This window comes from Corvus hawaiiensis, chromosome 20 (genome assembly GCF_020740725.1).
Source record: "Corvus hawaiiensis isolate bCorHaw1 chromosome 20, bCorHaw1.pri.cur, whole genome shotgun sequence".
NCBI classification, from domain to species: Eukaryota; Metazoa; Chordata; class Aves; order Passeriformes; family Corvidae; genus Corvus; species Corvus hawaiiensis.
The window spans coordinates 9,323,570-9,342,645 of NC_063232.1; the positions used below are offsets into that span (position 1 = coordinate 9,323,570).

At 45.4% G+C, this 19,076-nt stretch overlaps 1 protein-coding gene across 2 annotated transcripts in view; it reads left to right on the plus strand.

The window, feature by feature from the left end:
• The window catches only part of AUTS2 (activator of transcription and developmental regulator AUTS2), a 778,303-nt gene that overhangs the window by 211,694 nt on the left and 547,533 nt on the right, over positions 1-19,076 (plus strand). For both annotated transcript variants that reach the window (XM_048324334.1, XM_048324335.1), the window contains exon 2: positions 1,043-1,252. In XM_048324334.1, the coding sequence (XP_048180291.1) occupies positions 1,043-1,252 (210 nt within the window). The remainder of the gene's footprint in view (positions 1-1,042; positions 1,253-19,076) is intronic.

Below are 19,076 nucleotides of genomic sequence, written 5' to 3' on the forward strand. Positions count from 1 at the left end.
CTTCTGTCAGTTACAATATTAAGTGACAATAAACAACAGCTGAAAGGCTCACAAGATTACAGAGCACTTTATGGTGGGCATGGAAGCTCCTGGTCCAAGCAGCCAGGCACATTAGCAGAGAGTGCTGAAAGCATGACCCTGCCTCAGTAACTGCCCCTCACAGGGCAGCACCAGACCCTGACGTGGGCAGTTCTTGGAGTAGATGTGACTCAGCACATGGCAATTTTTGGATGCACAATATGCACTCTAATTAACATCTTTCCAGTAGCTTCTCATTCTTCTCTCCTAATGAATTCTCCAGCCTCCTCTTCCTTTAATTCTGCGCTATTGAAAAAGACTCATTTCAAGTGACATTTATCGGAAATGAAAACTGGGATTCTGTGTGTTGCAGGTTATTTGTAAGAAAACAGCTGTGGGCTAAGTGACAAAACTCACATTTGTGTTATGGGAGTGGAGTATTTTTTTATAGACAGACATTGATTCTGGGGGTTAAAGGGTCAGTGACAAAGTTTTCAAATACCAAGTTGCTTTTTTCGTGCACTTTTCACCCCTGTCCCTGAGATTTGGAAATCTACTGCTTAAGTAAGGCTTGAGGGAAACGTGCCCTGAAGTCAATGGAGATTCATTGGCCGTAATTGGATTTAGGTCAGCTCGTGCCTTGGCTTCTCAAATACAAGGAATAATAAGAATAAATACTGAACAGTCAAGCATTGTTTAAATCAAAATAGATTGTTAATTTAAACATTATAAACAAATGCTATCTTCTAAATGTGTGCTCTCTTGATACATGAGATGTTTTTGAGAATTGAGGTTGACTGTATGAAGTCTCAAGGAGGATGTGTCTCCTTCCATGCACTCACTTCTTCCTGCCAATTTTATTTAGCATTTGCCTATCTTTTGATGAAGAGGACATCAGTGAAGAGGGGGTGTTTCCCTTTTCTGGTGACTGCAGCATTGCCCTGACAGTGCTTTGCTGGCCACCTGGAACCAAACCAGAGCTGTAGTTTAACCACTGTGTTTTTCTCCTCTTCTCCCTCTGCAGAAGGACGTAGCTCTGAAACCTCAGGAACGTGTGGAGAAGCGACAGAATCCTCTAGCCAAGAAGAAACGGGAAGCACTTACCAATGGGCTGTCGTATCTTCCAAAAAAGAACAGACTCCACCACCACCAGTACAGCTCCGACCGGGAAAATGACCGAAACCTGTGCCAGCACCTTGGGAAAAAGAAGAAGTTACCGAAGGGCCTCAGACAGGTGGGAGACAAGTTTCCTGCAGCGGGGAGGGAGGGCTCTGCCCGTTGGCTCATGGTATGTAGAAGCCGATTTCTCATTTTGTGGCATCACTTATTTTATTACTTTTGCAGTTGTTTTGTTCTTGGGCTCTGGGGTGCCACTTGGTGCAGTGTCCTACCACTGGCAGAGGTGGACTGAGAGGGAGAGCAAGTGGTCTGTTGATGCTGATCTGATGAATAAGTGTGTAAAGGTGGGAAGAGCTTTCCACAGGCTGGCTGTGAGACTGTCAGGGCGAGCAAATGTGGAGCATTTGGTGAGCAAACTTTGTCCTATAAAGATCTTCTTGTCTTCAGGCTTTGTACACAGAAGCAGAAGACCCCTCTCAACATCCAGGGTGAGGTGAGGCAATTGCAAGAAGGGCAGCTGTTAATCAAGGCAAAGCTCTAAAACTGATTAGAGTGCGAGGAGCTCATTTGTGGGGTGTCAGTGGTGCTGGTGTCTGCTCCCCTGGGTTACTCATCACCCACCCTAAGCAAGAACTTCTGCCTTCCCAACAGTGGTGGGAAATGAGCAGGGAACATCCAGGATTGCAAAGCTTGAGGCTGATGAAAACATTGGATTCATCTTCATGACTGAGCAGTGTTGTGCTCATTATGTTTTTTAAAGATGAAAGTGTGACAAGTGTGATTTCTATGATGCTGGTAATAGTAAATAGTAGTAGTGACAAGGTCAGCTTTTGCCTGTATTTGAGTGATATTAATGACTCTTGAACCAAAATTTAAGTGTTCAGTGGGGATGGTTGATATTCATGGAATCAGTTTTCATCCTTGTTTACTGCAAGCCAAACACTGCTTTGCAGAGAAACTTGTAGAAAATAGTGAGAATTCACTGCTTCTCATTTTGTGAGTTCAGGGAGATGGAAGGAACATTGAGGATGACAAGTATGCTGACTTGTATTCAATTTCGATATGCAGAGTTAGAGAAGCTGGGAAGAAATAGGTTTTCATGATAGTTTTGAAGCCTATATGTTAAGCTGTATATAGGAATAAAGTAAGAGATTATACAGTACTTCAGCAGAGCAAAGAAATTGTAAAATGCCTGTTCTACAGTACCAGCTGTTAAAGGTGTTACTTCTGATTTAATTCTACTTGGTATTTCAAAGGAAGGTGGGGAATACTCTTCAGGATAGTTGATGCAATGATTGCATTATCAGTAGATGTTGAAGGCTGCTGTGTTTCCTTGACTGTTTCCTGTGCTCAGCTGCGTGGTCTCTGTTCTCTTTTGGTCTGTCAGATGTGTCTGCTTTGGGCAATAGAACGGACTGGACTGTTTGCACTGTGAACTCTCCTAGTGGGGCCTAATGTCAGGTGGAACCTTTCTGCCCAGAATTTAATCTGTGAAGGAAACTGGCCTCCCTGCTGATGGAGATTATTTGTGAGGTTGTGTTTTTGGGAATAAATATGCATTGGCTTGGAAGGTATTGAGTTTACAAATGTAATGGAAAATGCTTTTCCTTTGAGACAATAAATCTGAGTACTCTGCTTAATTCCTAAGGGATAAGACTGAGAGAAAAGAAAGTATCTTGCTCAATATAAATGTAATACATTTGGTGGGGATAGAGCTCCTCAGATAAGAACATTTTAGACTCATGAACAGTGTAGGTGCTGACAAACCCATGCGGCTTTGGCACTTAACATGGAAAAAAGGTGTCATGGAAAAGACAACAAAGTTCTTTGGAAAGACATGCACACCACCTATAGAGAGAGTTTTGGGTAAGCATTTTCTGACCTCTTTCAAGACAAATGGTGAAGACCACAAACGGAGGAGATTGATAATTCTGAGGGTGTTTTTTTCTTGTCATGTTACACTTTTCCTCCTCAAGTGACTCTTGGCTGCACACCTTGGGTTGCTTTCCCCACCCAGGTCCATCCTGCTGAATTCCTGGGCTCCTGAAAGGGCAGTGGATTTGCTTGTCAACCTTGTCAGATGGCAGTGAGCCAGGCACTGGGCCCACTGTGGTTTGTGTGTGACACAGCAGGAGTGTCCGGAGCCACTCAAGAGTTCAGGAGGCTTCTGCATGTATAGAGTGTCCTTGCTACATCAGGGCTTTGTATTTGATACATAAACAATTTATCCAGCCTCTCCTGTCTCTGGGGGAATCCTGAATTGTCACCTGTGATTACTGTAACTGGATGGCAGGATGCAATCTCAGAGCTGTCACTTGCATTCCCGTGCTCTCATAAGACCTTGGCTGCAGTCTGTCCTTTTTGGGAAATGTTTTACACCTGGAGATCTCGTTCATAGTTTTTCCAGTGGTTGACAGTCCTGTTGGATATGCTTTCCTGTGAAATCTGTTATCTGCTGGAAGTAACTCTCACTGCAGGATTTAGGGTATGAAGCTCCCTTGTCAAACAGATTTAGTTGAAATCAGCTATTGAAAGCATTGCTAATTAGTTTTCAGAGAAAATCCTTGCAGTATTCATGCAGGTATTTATCCAGCTCTGCTGAAATGCCTACAGGTTTATTGAAATCCAGAAAATGTGAAACTGTAGGTTAATTAAGGCTCATATTTTACTAGCAAGAAGACTTTTGAACTCTGCTTTGTGAGCTTTTATAAATGTACTTATTAAATGCCTCAAGGAAATTTTAGTTGGCGTTAAGCAAACATAAGACTCATCAGAATATTTCTCCAGCGTTTTAAATTTAATTTCCTTTACGTTAATTGGGGATGGCATGTTTTTATGTGCTTTCTGTAAAAATCATTTGGAAATCTTATAGTGAACATTTTTAAACTAGTAAAAGGGTGGCAAACATTTTTAAATGGGTTTTAATGAGATTTTATTCCTCGAGGTCTGAGCACAGTGGGGCATACCAGGAAACAATGAGCTTTCAGGGCAGAAAGAGGGTTGAGAGTATTTTGATAATGAAGGAGAAGGATTACTTCTCTTTGTTCAGTGGGTGTGTGATTTGCAAAGAGCAGAAGACATTGACTTTTGCTACCTCCATTTCTTTCACTGTTTTCTTCATCTGCTGGGAGGTTCTTGCATCTTCTTGCAGAAGAGGATCATCTCTGGATATGCTTCTAAACCAGCAGTGTGTGTGTTGGGCAATGGGTGCCTTGGCTGGCTCGTGTGTGCACGAGAGCCAGCAGCTGCTGGGCTCTGCCTTCACCACCTGATTGCAGAGACGCTTCCAGAATATCAAATCTCAATCCCAGATACCGCAGAAGTGCGGGGAAGGAGACAAATGGTAATAAATAGGGGGTGGATGATAAATAGACAGAAGAAAACTCATGATGGAGAGATGAATTAGGAGGTAAATGTTAATGAGATAAAGGAAAAATGGGAAGAACAGCAGAAGAAGATACACTGCTGACTCTGGCAGTCCCCAGCTACAAGCATTATCAACCATTAGCTTTCACCTCGTAGTCCATTACATGAATCAATTAAAGGGGAGGGAGGGGAGTGTTGAAGCTGTTCCTTCTCAGAATTAAGTCCACGATCCCCTTGGCAGTCTCACGCTGAATCTATACATCCTAAATTTGAGACTGCTGAGCCCTTGGGTGGCTGATCTGGACAGCCGTCGTCGTCCCCCGCCGTTGCCGTCCCTTGTCATCCTCACTTGAGAGCACCGTATGGTTCCCTGTGTTGTGATTTAGTGCCAGCACACTCGTCCCCTGGTGCAGAGGTGCTCGTGTGCCTCAGAGCAGCAGAGCTGTGGTGCAGAGGGTGAAATCCCCGTGTGGCTGAGCCTTCCTGCAGTCAGGATGGCTGGCGCGGGCTGTCAGAGCTGCCGGCCCACGGCAGTCCCGGGAGCGGGGCGGGAGGTGGTGTCAGCTCCCCGGGCTGCGGGGACACTGGGGGGGAGCGGAGCAGATGGGGTGGATTGTCACCGGCACTGCCATCCCGGGAGAGCTGACTGTGGTGACAAGCGATTTACAATGTGCTATTTACAGTTTGGTTTTGCAGGCTCTCAATGACATCCGAGTGCTCTTTAGCAACTGCTTTCATTACTACTTTTCTAAGAGCTGCTAATTGAAAATGAAATTGTGGGTGGGCTCTGGGAGTGCCATAGCAGCTACAAGTATTATACACAGCCACGGAGAACTGTTTCATTTCTTGGGCTCCCTACTGTAGCTCTGTGCAAGGGAAGAAATGGGGATATATTTGTGCAGTGTGAGGTCAGACACCTTGGAAATCCTGCCTACAGCATGCATCACCCAGAGTGAGTGATAAAGGCTTGAACCTCCTTGTACATTGCTGCTGGGATTTGGGATTCCTTTACTGGCAGCCAGTGGATTTCAGTGACTATAAAATTTCTGAAGATCAGGAAGGAACCTGGGCTGTGAAACTACCTCGTGCAGGGCAACAGAGAGGATTGGAAGCTGTGTGTGGGATTTTTGGGTTGGTTTTGCAATGCTGGAGGTCTGGCTTTGTATGAAGTGACAGGAAACATCACTACTGACTGGTAGAATGTGGGACAAAGTCACTCTGCCTTGAGAGTAGTACCAGCCAGGATCAGGTCAGCAGGGATATGGCCAGGCATTGGTGGAAAGGGAGATAATGTTCCCATTCTTTCTGTAAAGGGAGAAGTTGCTTGGTTTGGGGTTTTTTTCAGATTCCAAATGCTAGTGCAACCACTTTGAAATGAGTGGATTTGCTGTTTGTGCTGCAGCCTACACAGCGTGGTTTGATTCTGTGCCAGTGTTGCCAAAAGTTTGAAGGCACCTACAACAAGTGTCACCAGCAGCAGGACTTGAAGGGGCCACTGGTTTAACGAAACTGTTGGTATTGTGTCACTCAAAGCACTGATGATTAGTCTAGCATATCAAACAACATTTAATTTGAAAAATAAACAATGAAATGATAAAAAAACTCGGAGTACAGCTCTGAAAGGGTAGAAAGATGCCATGTCTGGGTAACTGTGCTTTGAGGTTACATCACAGCATGAGTGGGTGTAGTAATACAGTGATGCTCGTGATAAAGGGAGATGGGTAGATCTGGGCTCTGAGAAGCCTTTCTAGGATAGAAAAGGGGAAAAGAGGTCTGTGGGGAAGGGGTGAAGGGATGGGGCTTTGCAGAGGAGGTGTAGGCTGGGCTGTGTGGGGTTTTTGAGGGGTAAATGTTACACATGGTGTGCATACAGAGGGGGATGCCTAGAGAGGGGGCAGGTTTTGTGAGTGAGCATCCTCTGTCTCTGCTAATGTCCAGCTCAGTTTATCCAGCCCACCATCGTGCTTGCAAATGCTGAGTGCTTCATGCTGGCCAGCTGGTAACTCCACCCTTGGCAGGGACCCTCACTTTATTTTCACGCACACACAGTGTGTGGATTCCTGTCTGTGTGGGAGCATGTGCTGAAAGCTGGGCTGCCATTCAGTCCCTTTCTTGTTTGCCGTTTGGAAACTGACGTGGGTGACAAACAATGCTTGAATTAGAAGCATTTTGTGATTCTCGACTGCTGTTTGCCTCTGATCAGAGGCCACAGAATCTCCAGCTGCACTTAACCCGCAGTCACCGCATCCAGTGCGTCATCTGTGAAGGCACCCAGCTGCTCAAAAGCATCCAAACAACTTCTGGGCCCTGATAATATATAATTGAGCTCAATGGGCACAGAAAAGATTGTTGTTCTCTGCAGAAAGGACTGAAAAATGATGTGTGTGGCTTCGTGCGCCTGTTGCTCCGCACTGCACGTCCCCCCTGGCTTCCCCGAGTTCCTGAATGGCACTTTGGATTCCAGGAGAGCACACACACAAAGCCAGGCTCGGGGAGTGCTGAGCTGGTCCCGGGACGCCGCTCTCGGCTGGGGCAGGGCTGTGCTCAGCCCGAACAAACACCTGCAATCATTGATCAGCGCTCGGGGAGCTGCCACTCCATGGAGCGCTCGCCCGCAGTGACGTGCCACAGGCGTTCCCCCCTTATAATCACCAGTTTCACCTGCAATTTTTCAATAAGCTATTGAATTATACCTCTCTAAATGATACACTGCAAATCCAGCAGGTCCTAATTGCTAATGATGGTTCTGAAAGACTTTCATTTGACTGTAATTAGGTTTGCAAGCAATCAGCTGCCCTTATCAGGATGGAAACACATATAATGTAAAATACAGGCTGGTGGGAACGGAGTGTTTTCTTAAAAGGAGGAGGGAAGAGGAAGATGTTTTATTAGCAGAAGTTGTGACATATTTTAGCACCTTGAAAACATCGTGTGTGAAATTAATTCTGCTCAGTATTATACCATCTGGCAATGTTATTGTTCTGTATATATTGCCATGTAAAGTGTGCTTTTTTCGTCTGGGTATGAGCCTGTGTTTGAAATAGTAATCATGAGTCAAATTGATTACTAAGGATTTTACCTCTGCTAGATGGCTTAAAAAGACATTTTGGAAGTCCCAGGAACTCAAAATGGCTTCTCTGTGGAGACCTTCCCTTGCAGGGCTGGTGAGGGTGGAAGAAAAGGGCCTTGTTTTTGCCATGCCCCTGTCCTGTGAATGAGTGTATGTGCCCAAAAGTAAGAGATACTCTACCCACATCTTGTTTACTGATGCTAAAGTAGAAAATGCCTGTATCTCAGCCTCAGAACCATTGTACTGGTGTGATGGTTTGATCCTGTCTGTGTGCTGCTGTGTGCACTGCCCAGCTCAGAGCCTGCTGTGCATTAGCAGCTTCAGCACCAGCGTAGGTACTGAGTCCCCAGCTGTAGATGCAGAACAGTATGAGCTTAAAACTTGGTTAGAGGCTGGTATTTGGCCACTCTGGATGATAGCAGCAGTTGGGCAGTGTGGATTGTCCCTTAACCAGGACTCAGGATGGCCATTAGCACCTGACATGGTGACCAGCGTGATTGTTGTGATACTTCTGGATGGTGGTGCTTGTACAGCCAAGGAGGAGCATGGAGGAACTCAGGTCATACTGGACACAGGAATAAGCAGTGGGATATTAATATCTCCCCCATCATTTCTCTGAAGCTGATGGTGTGAGCTGATCACCCCTGGGCTGTGCCAGAGGAGGGGTTTCTTTGCCTCCTGTGCTTGCGCCTGCCATTGCTGTTATGTTGAGTGTGATCAGGCTTGCAAGCAAATGAGCAATGTTGGCATGTTTTTATTTCTAATGCAAATACTGCCACTCTTTTCTGCTCTGCCCTGCTGCATCTCACTTTGTCTTTTGGCTCCAGTTTGCTCTGAGATAGAGTTGCAGAGATGTCACCACGCTGTTACCTGACCAGGTAATGCTGTGGCGGAGGAAGCGCCCCTGTGTGCACCACCCACCCAGTGTGGCACGAACTCCCAGAAAATTCTAAACTGAAAAAAAGGAGATTAGAAACAGTCACTTTTGGGCCAACCTAATTATATTAATCAATTAGATATCTTGAGAATTCTAGTAAAAAAACCAAAAATTCTTTTGCACAGAGCAGCTATTGTCTCTCAGGGTTATCTTTATTCTTTTAATGTTGGCACCCTACTTTAATTGAAAACTTAAATGATTGTTAAACGTGCCAGGAAGTGAACCATATTTTAAATGTTCAATGCAATCAATTGCTGTCTTAAAAGTTTCCATGCGTGTTACCAGTAAGGAATTAAACAAAAAATTAATTTTGACTGAGTCTGCCTGGAGATAAATTAAATGCTAGCTTAAGTATTATAAGACAGTGTAATAAAGTGACCATTTTTAATTTAAAAAGGAAGTCATCCAGAACTTCTTAAAATATTTTTTTGTATTCTAGAAACAAATTTAGGCCAAGACTTCTAACCTACAGGTTTGCATACGGATTAATTGTAAGCACAGAAGTTCATCCTCAAATTTGATATGAAAAATTAGACTGCTGAACTTATGTTACTTGATTCTTGTTTTCTCCTCTACAAATGGAGTATTCACCAGGGCAGGAGGTGTGGGAATGACGGATTTTGCTGTGGCTGTAGCTCCCAGCAGCACAGGGGTGGGTTTGCAGCTTTGCTGTGGTGCAGGGCTGGTGGCAGGAGCAGGGGCTGCTGCAGGGGGGGCACAGGGAAGCTGTGGTGCCCCACTGCGAGTGCTGTGAGCTGGGACGAGCCACAGGAGCAGCAGAGCAGCCTCAGGAGCGCGTCAACCTCCCATGGATGCTTAAACTCTTGCTTAGGCTGTTGTACCCTTAGGTCCAGCTCCTGAGTGCCGTAACTCCACGGATTCAGGGCACAGGCCTAGGCCATGGCTTTGAAAAATGTGTAGGGGTGCTTTTAAAGTGTCACTGAACATCACTGAGAGAAGCCATTCCCTTCCCAAGGGCTGTGGAAGGCCCCCCTGTTGGGCCCTTCCAAGGGAAGCAGCAGTGCCTTGAATGGGGTAAGTGGGCTGTTCTTCTGTCTCTTGGTAGACTAAAGGCAGCACTCCTGCTTTTACAGCTGGCTCATTCCAGTCCCTCAGATGTGGAGGGAGGCTGTGACTGTCCTGGGCCTGAACAACTGCGTTTGGGGCTGGGATTTACCGCAAGTGGGGAGCCGAGGGCAGGAGAATGGCAGCGTGGGTGAATGGCAGTGTGCAGTAAATCCCTGTGAAATTCCAGGACTCAGCTCACACAATTGCTTTCATGGTTTGCAGTGCTTTGGGGCCATTGTGGAGTTTTTGAGCTTTCCCTGGATTTAGCCTGGCTGGCTCTGGCCAGCCCCAGACACTGCCTGTGTCCCCAGAGGTAGCACGGTATACTTCTAAACCTTCTGCTGTTTATTTCATTTTGGCAAAAAATGACCTGGGTATAAAGCTTAGGAAAATTACTAATAATCTTCCTCAACCTGGAGGAAGTTGTTCTCTGCTTTGTGGGGTTTCACAAGTTGTAATGTTGCAGTTTTATACAATCAAGACATCTTAATTTGTGCCCAGACCAGTGAAATGGAACAAACGTTCAAACCTAAGTCCCCCATTTCCTATGTTTAATGCTTTATAACAGTGTATGAGCTCTGTGCACTAGGAAGGCCTCCTCTGCTATTAGCAAAATGTGCCATAGGTGTATTTTTTTCTCTGAGCTTGCTGTACTCTTGGGTAATTCCAAGGGATATCTGGATTGGTTGTGCAGCCAGTTGAAGAACACAGTGTAGCCATTACTGCGTAAGGCCACAACTCCTAAAACAGACAAAACAAACTTTTCCTTTCCTTCTGACCTTTCCCTGCAACAATTTTCGCTGCTCAATATTAAAATACAGTGAGGTTCTATGACCAAAAATGAAAGAGTTTCCCTTAAGAATTATTATTAAATTTGCTACAAGAATGCAAATATTTTTATAGAAGATTGACTGCAAAAGTTACCGTGGTTATGTGTTTCCAGTGCTGCTGGAAGTTTGTCTCTAATATCAGCAACACTGTACAGGCTGTGACAACATACCTACTCCTGATGTGTCTAAGTTCCCATTTTTTAATCCAGTGTAGGATCAGTTTCAGATTTATCCACCTGTATTGGATCAGCTATTGAAGACTACTGAAATGAGTCACTCTGTTGTGAATGGACTTTCTTGAAAAAAAAATAAACTTGTAGCAAAGCCCCCTGTACTCAGGAGAGTGCAGGAACCTGTTCTTGGCCATAGCTGCTTTCCTGGTGTCTGCCTTCTTCCGCTGCTGGGCTCTGTCAGCTGTCGTGACCTGCTTTCAAGAAAATGCAAATCTCCACTTTCTCCAATTAAAGAAGAATTTCTATTACAGTTTAATCACAATTCCTCCTAGCATGGACAACACCAGAAGATTGTGCTCTCTGTAGGCCAGCAAAACAAAGGCATAGGAATAGAGTGTCAGTCTTTCTAGATCTGTCCATGTGTGAACATCCTGAGACATCTCCGATCTATTTAAGGTAAAGTTTGACACAATATGACAGAGATGTAAACTAGTGCAGGAAGTTAAGCTTTCAACCCAAACCCTGCTGAGATCCTGCAAGAAATTGTGGGAGAAGGAAACAGGAAAATAATTGGCTTGCAGCCACAAGTTGATTGAGCTCATATAAAAAGCCATGGGCCATTCCAGTCTCTGACAGCAAAGACTGAGTCACTGACCTCAAAGTTCTCATGTCCTGTGTGCCCATTCCCAGGTGGTGGAGTTACAAATGGTTGTAAAGGACCTGTGGGCTTAAGAAAGAAGAATTGAGTTCCCTCTCATGCAACTCTTTTCTGCATGAACAGAGAAACAAGAGAGAAAACCCCAAGTTTGCCCATAAAATGCTGTCAGGTCTAAGCCCAGCTTGCCCTGCTAAACCCTGTCCCCAGGCTCGTCCTTAAATGAATAAAAATAATACACCTAAGAATGGCTATAGAACTGGAAGCTGATGTTTGATACCCTTCCTTGATATTTCAGGTTGGCTTTTTCTAAATACGTTAATAAAAATATTTCTATCAGAAAGCAGGTGGATTTTATCCTAGCTGTCGAAAGCAGCAGATATTTGGTGTATGAACTTTCTCCATGGTACTTGTATTTTTGCCAACCATGCTCATCATTTCCTTCTGAACAGGTTTTATTCTGATCTGCTTGAACAAAAAAATCTCCTACTTTTATAAATGAAATAAAAATCGAGCGCCCAAAGCATGCAAAGGATTCATAAAAATGGAAATTCTGTTAAAATCACTAATCAATCTGTTTAATGTTTTATGGTGTCCCCTCCCCCCAACACATGTTCTTTTCTTGTAAAGCACCTTATTGCTTCCTGCTTGTTTACCAGCTTTTAGCAAGTCAAGCAGCATTCAAATTGCTTTGATGTTAATTATATAACCTGCTCAACAGGGCTTGCTAGGTGAAGGAAAATAGCTCCTACGTTTAAGAAAATAAATTAATATCCACACAAGTGTTCTGTGCTTTGGTTCTGAAGAAGGAAACGACAGGATACTGATGACTTAGTGTTGTGTTGTCAAATAAAAGCTATATTTGGGTGGCATGATGCTCTCAGTTTGCAAGATTTGATATTGGTTGTCTTCACTTCTCTTGATGATACAGAGCGATGTGCTGAGGATTGATCCCGCTAACAGGAAAAGGAGTGAGTTTCAATAGCTCTTGAGCCAAAGTAAAAGATTCAAGAAGCAGGAATTCTGCCTTAGCCCACAGAAGCTGTTACTATTGAATCCTTTGGATGCTGGGTTATCCCAGCTGCTCCATTGGTCCTGCTCTGGGCCCTGGCCCAGCCCGAGCTGCGCTTACTCAATTCAGTTCAGGCGCTGTTGTATTAACATTTGAGCTGTAGCTCAGGCTGAGGATTTCCAAAAAGTACTCTTAGAGTGTAGAAAAGCCTCGAGCAGTCTCTGCATGGAAGTGCTACGTGCTCAGTCAGTGCCCAGAGCTGACCTCCACGAAGGGCACGGCCGTGGTGCCAGGCTGGAGCTGCACCGGGACCTGGCATGGGTTCTGCAAGTCCCAGCCCCGCTTCCCCGTGTTCATCCTGCATAGAAATGGTGTTTAATCAAAAAGAACTTGTCTACCAATTCCTAATCAAGGCAGAAAGGTTTAATTGGAGAATTTGCGCAGAGTTTGGAGATCTCCACATGAAAGGCCGTACCTGTGTGATGAATGAATATTAATAATTTCTAATGCAAAGCGCTGGAGCCATTGCAGCTGACTGGATTTGTGTGGAATGACTGGAGAGCAGCTCCCAGGAAGCAATGCAAGCCTTTAGCTTATTAATGGCATTGTCTTTATAAATTAGTAACAGTACAGGGAGGGAGGCTGGATTGTGTATCATTACAAAATGCTTTGGAAACATCTGAAGTCAGATTTGTGGTCTGATTCTCCCTGTAAGAACTGCAGTGTTTTCCATGATGGAAAGAGTTTATTTGCAGTACTAAGGCTTGTGCTTCCGATGTTTTACATGAACCTGGGCTTTAATATGCAATAAATACTGAAAATGATCCCTTCAAACTTCATTCATTATCATAATGATATATTTTCATATAATCATTACTAGTGGGCTATTACTGGTCTAAAGCCAGTACCAGAGGGTGTGTTGTTTCCAGAAGGAGTGAGTGTCAGGAGATTTTTGTTCTATTTTAGAGTGATCATAAAGCCTTTCGAGGAGTGGAGCTGTATGAGACTGTAACATCACTTAAGGGGAAAGAGATCTTACCTATCAATAGCAATGCAAGGCTTGTAATTTTAAGTCTTTCTAATTTAAATCATGAAAATCTGTTTTTCATGAATAATTCAGAACTCTGATTTAGTAGAATTATTTCCAGCCCATGTATATTAAGCAGCCAACCTGCTATGCCAGTTCTGTTTTCAGACACTGTTGATGGGGGGTTTCTCTTTCCTGCAGAAATGATCATCTTTGTCTGTTAGAAAATAAAGCTGCTGTGGTATTTTGTTCTTTTGATTGCACGAGGATTTTGCTTTAAACCTCGCAGGCAAAAATTCAAGCTGAAGAAAAATAAACCCCTTACTACAGGAGCTCCTAGAATTAAATTTGGAGAGAGTAAACCTTGTACTATATCCATTAGGAAAATGGCAGTATTCTTCCATTTCCTGATGTTATTCAATTACTTACCCCGCTTCCTGCTTTTAGCATAAACTGTATATTTTAGCTCATGACCTTGGACAGCAAATTGATTCCAAAGTGGAGATGCAATGAAAGTGGGGTTTTTTAAAGACTCTTCAAAAACATGGGTGTTAGGAAATTTGAGGGTTTGTTTTGTTGTTTGTTTTGGGTTTTTTTTAATAAACCTCACTGTGGATTTTGTATAATAATGCATTTTGCTTGGAAAAAAGGGAATTGAAATTAATGTCCTTCCTCCTTTGCCCTGGAGAAAGCACAGCCTGCATAGCTGCTCTTGTTAGTGCTTGCCTGCTGAAATTAGCATTGCATATTTTTGTTAATACCAATAAAAGTGGAGTTTGTTTAATTTAGAATCAAACCCTTGTTTGGATTGGATTAGCACTTTAAGAAAAATATTTAACTTGTAAAGTGATGCAACACAGGTCGATCTAATCTTTAGCTCCTCCAAGATTGTAGCTCATTTACAAGCTTTAGATCCTTCTATTTCCCTCACACTTGTGAATAGTGTTAACATTAAAAAACCCCAAACCGGTGTATTCATCTGAAGCTTTCCAACACAGGTACCCCAAAACATCCAGGAACCATCAGTAATGAGGTCAATGCAGTCCGGCCATGCCCAGTTCCCTGATCCTGATGGAACTTCTCACACATGATGTTCCCTCACCTTTTCTATTAACTGTTGAATGAGAGTTTAGTAGTTTTTGGCTTTTTTTGACCAGAATGCTGTCGTGTCACTGTTCCTCCCAAATGCATAATTACTACTAATCCTGCATCTCTATAGAGTAATGACATTTTGAGGGGAGTAAGAGCCCTTTGTTATGTTTAGAACTTGAATTTAAGACAAAAATCAGGAGATGTCTTATATTTGATGTAAAGCAGTAGAGGCCCCTTTTCTTTTCCTGCAGGAGCAGCCTGCCCCTTGCCCCCACTGTGGTGTTGTCTGCTTGCACTGGAAACAAACTCCTTTTCTACAAGGAGTTGCTTGTAGGTCTGCACACAGGGCTGAGTTGTGTCCTGGTGCCTCTTGGGCCCGTGCTAGGAGAGAGCCTGGCTTTTCTGCATATCCATGTGTCTTAAGCTGGTACCAGAGCTTTGCTGCTTCGCGTTGTGTTGTTTTGCAGGCTGTTCCAAGATTACACTGAATTCTTTCTTGTTCTGGCTGCAGCAATGCCAAGTGTTTGTTGAACATCTGTCAGTGTGTTCAGATTATTAACCTAACTTCTGCTCGTTATGTTAATGAAAACATTTGAGCTTCATAACAAGCCTGTGTAACAGTTCCTCACGCTACCAGTCCCACTGATCCCCAGCTGAGTGGCTGACACAGTCCAAGCCCACCTAGCAGAGCGTTGGCACTTCCTCCTTCAGAAGTGTTGCTGCACTCTGTGCTGCCCAGCCTGCAGGGTGGCACCGCTTACTGCTCATATTTAATCTTCAGGCTCTAAAGCAGCATCGTATTTCGGGGCAGACTAGAATATAAGGGAAATGGACAGCAGAAATTCCAGCTTTGGCATCTGTACTCAGCTGGGTGTGGCCTGTCCCCCTCGCTGTGATTCCATGCTGGCTCTCACGTGCAGTGCCAACCGAGGAGCATTGAGGAGCACGGGCAACACGAAGCTGAGGAGGTCAGAACCCAGCAGTGCTCTGCTCAGGTCTGCATGGAGGCAGGCCCCTTCAGTCCAGAGGCTGTGGGATCTGCATCCTTGGACACTTCCACCTCTCCCCTGAGCAGCCGGATCTCTCCTGAATAAGCTTTGTTTGGAGTGGGGCTTGGATGAGGTCACCCCCGAGGGCCCCTCCAACCCAAAGTGTTGTGTCACACTGAGCGAGTAATTTCTGGGAACAGAAACTGCCATCCATTGCAGTTCTTTGGGGTCTGCTCCAAGGCTGTTACTGTAACACGGATAACAAGCATTGCTGAGGCCAGCTGAGGGAATGGTCCTGCAGCTGGGTCTCCAAAGGCCCTTGGATTTTTGTTAGCACACAACTTTGGAAGTTGAATTAGGGACTGATCTCCTTTTTGGACTGCATGTAGTCTGCTGGGCAGCAAATTGCACTCAGAGTCACTCTTCCAAATCCTATAATCTTTTACTACAGATACTATTAATGAAAGTATTAATTACTCTGTTCTGGAATTAGGATTTTGTAATGAAACCTCAAACAGAAAACTCAAGCCAGGTTGGCCAAATGTCATGGAACACTCAAACCTGAGCTGCGAGTAAAATAAAAGTCTGAGTTGCTTTAAGGTTTACGGTTATAAGAATGTAAAACTTTTCAGCTTGTCCAAGTTTTGACAGAAAACCTTGTAGTATTTGGCAGGCCTGGCTGGGTTTCCTTAAGTGTGAAATGCAAGATAAAACCAGCGACTCGGAGCCAAGCACAATGAAACGAAAAGGTTCTCCTGAAACAAAGAGAACTGGAGGTGCATGCATTTTTCTGCCAGCTCTCCTCCAGCTCCTTGCCCGGTTCTGTGGCTGGGGCATCCCGAGCACGGCGTGGGGGTGCTGTGAGAGAAGGGGCACTGGAAGGAGCTCTGTGACACAGCTTTGGGGAGCTGGGGGGTTGTGCCAGAGGAGGGTTCAGCCCGTGGAGTTCCTGTTGAGCTCTGGAGGGAGCGGGGAGGGCCAGGAACTGCTGCAGGCACTCCCACGGCCGTGCGGTGCACAGGGCAGTGCCAGCGTAGGAGCTGCAGCAAAAAGCTGTTCGAATACATTTCCAATGTTTGACTTGGATTGGAGGGGAAAGGCAATTTTCTCCCTGTCCTTCCTTTCACCCTTGAACTGCGACTTCTACAGCCTGTTAGGCGAAATTAAGAACCTTTTTTTCGTTTTCTATCCAGAAAGGCTTTTTAGGAAGAAGGAGTGGTTGTTAAAGTACTTGAGAAGATTTTGCTGATAGCAGATAGATTTGTGTTTGCATATGTGGGGAGTGGGGGCAGTAAGCCCTTTTGACATTTCTGTCCATCCAGCACACTACACAATTCTGATTATTTACAATATTTTTAATGTTTGATTTACTTCAATGCTTAGGAGATTCAATTTTAAGTACTACTTTGACTTCCTTCTTTTTGTTTAATGTCCTGATTGAAGTTTTGTGCTAATAGGGATGGGTTTAGGTCAGAAAGAGATAAAAACCAAATACATAGGATGTAAATAATATATATATTTATATATGTATAAAATAGATAAAAGAGCCTTTTTATCTATGATTGGAAGAATTTAATTTTTATTTTTAGGCAAGACTTTGTAACTGTTGTGGAAATTGTTTCTAGCTCTTTTACATCAACACGAAACATGCTCATGCTTATGACAGAATTTTCCCAGGGTGTCCGTGGGCTTATGGAGCAGGGAGGAGTACAGGTTTCCCACCAGTAACTGTGCTGGGGCAATTAGGGCCCTTGGCATTAACTCCCTGAGTACAATGAGGTGCAGCCAATTTTCTCCACCACCAGGTGACCTCCGCTGAAACATTCTGTGGTGACTTCTGTAGTTGAAAGCAGTCCTCCCCCATCCTTTGCCTTTCCTGCTCACCGAATATCCTGAGCTGGAAGGGACCTGCAGGAATCACCGAGTCCCACTCCTGGCCCTGCACAGACACCCAAACAATCCCACCCTGGGCACCCCTGGGAGCTCCTGGAGCTCTGGCAGCCTCGGGGCCGTGCCCATTCCCTGGGGAGCCTGGGCAGTGCCTCAGCACCCTCTGGGGGAAGAACCTTTCCCTGAGATCCAACCTAAACTTCCCCTGGCCCAGCTCCAGCCGTTCCCTGGGTCCTGTCCCTGCCACAGGGAGCAGAGATCAGAGCTGTCCCTCAGGAGAAGCTGCAGACCCCAGTGAGCTCTTCCCTCAGTCTCCTCCAGGCTGAACAGACCAAATGCCCTCAGTCAGTGGCTCCTTGTGTGGCCCCTCCAGACCTTTCACCATTTTCATGGCCGCTCTGTGTAACCTGCTCCTCTTTCCCACTCCCTTCTCCTTATTTAACACAAATATATTGTGCATAGAATGGTAGAATCCCAGACTGGTTTGGGTTGGAAGGGACTTTGAAGCCCATCCAGTGCCACCCCTGCCATGGGCAGGGACACCTCCCACTGTCCCAGGCTGCTCCCAGCCCCAATGTCCAGCCTGGCCTTGGGCACTGCCAGGGATCCAGGGGCAGCCCCAGCTGCTCTGGGCACCCTGTGCCAGGGCCTGCCCACCCTCCCAGGGAAGGATTTCTCCCCACTATCCCGCTTCTCCCTGCCGTGTGTCCGCGGGCAGTTTCCAGCGCTGGCGCTTCCCCCTCAGGGCCCTGGGGCGCTTCGAGCCCCCCGGGCGCGGGGCTCGGCGGCTGCTGGGCGGCGTTGGGGCTCCCCCTGCGGGCCGCGCCGGGGAACTGCGCCGGGCCCGGGCCCGCCGAGCCGTGCAGGCCGGCCTTGAGCCTTTCTCTTCCATTGCTTTCCTTTTTTTTTTTTTTTTTTTTTTTTTTTTTTTTGTAATTCCTCTGCTCTCGAGACAGGATTAGAAGGCTGGGGGTGTTCAGCTTGAAAAAGAGAAGGCTCCAGGGAGACCTTAGAGCCCCTTCCAGCGCCTAAAGGGAGCTTATAAAAGCGAGGGATTTTTTACATGAGCAGAAAATGCTAAGATAAGGGAGAATTGTTTTAAACTGAAAGAGAAGAGATTTACATTAGATATTGGGAAGGAATTGTTCCCTGGCAGGGTGGGCAGGCCCTGGCACAGGGTGCCCAGAGCAGCTGGGGCTGCCCCTGGATCCCTGGCAGTGCCCAAGGCCAGGCTGGACATTGGGGCTGGGAGCAGCCTGGGACAGTGGGAGGTGTCCCTGCCCATGGCGGGGGTGGCGCTGGATGGGCTTTGAGGTCTTTTCCGACCCAAACCATTCTGTCATTCTGTGATTTATTGCCTTTGGCAATAAATGTTTGTATGTAAAATGTAAAATGTAAAAGAATGTTTGTTTAGGGGGAAAGGTCTGGGGTGTGTTTTTTAGTAGCAAGTAGCAGATTCCCGTTTTGATCAGGCAGACATTAACTGGTCACCGTGGGCCTCCTCCTGCCACTTGAATAAGCAGAAGAAAAGGCAGACAGATAACAAAGGCAGCCACGGGATCAGTTGACAGGGAATCAGAGTTCCATCCAGAGTTCCAGGTTTTGTTCTTTTATCTCACCAAAGTGGCATTTATTGGCTTTGCTTTTGCAGAGCAGCTGTTTGACTCCACACATTGGTGTCGGTGAGAGTGTGAAAACATTCTGAGCCTTCACACAGGTCTGATGGCAGGACTGGAAGTGAAAGTGTATTCTACTGAGAGGCAAGAGGCTGATGGTGTGACTTGCTGAGAGCCAGACATGCTCTGTGTTGCAATTTGGTCTGGTGGAAGC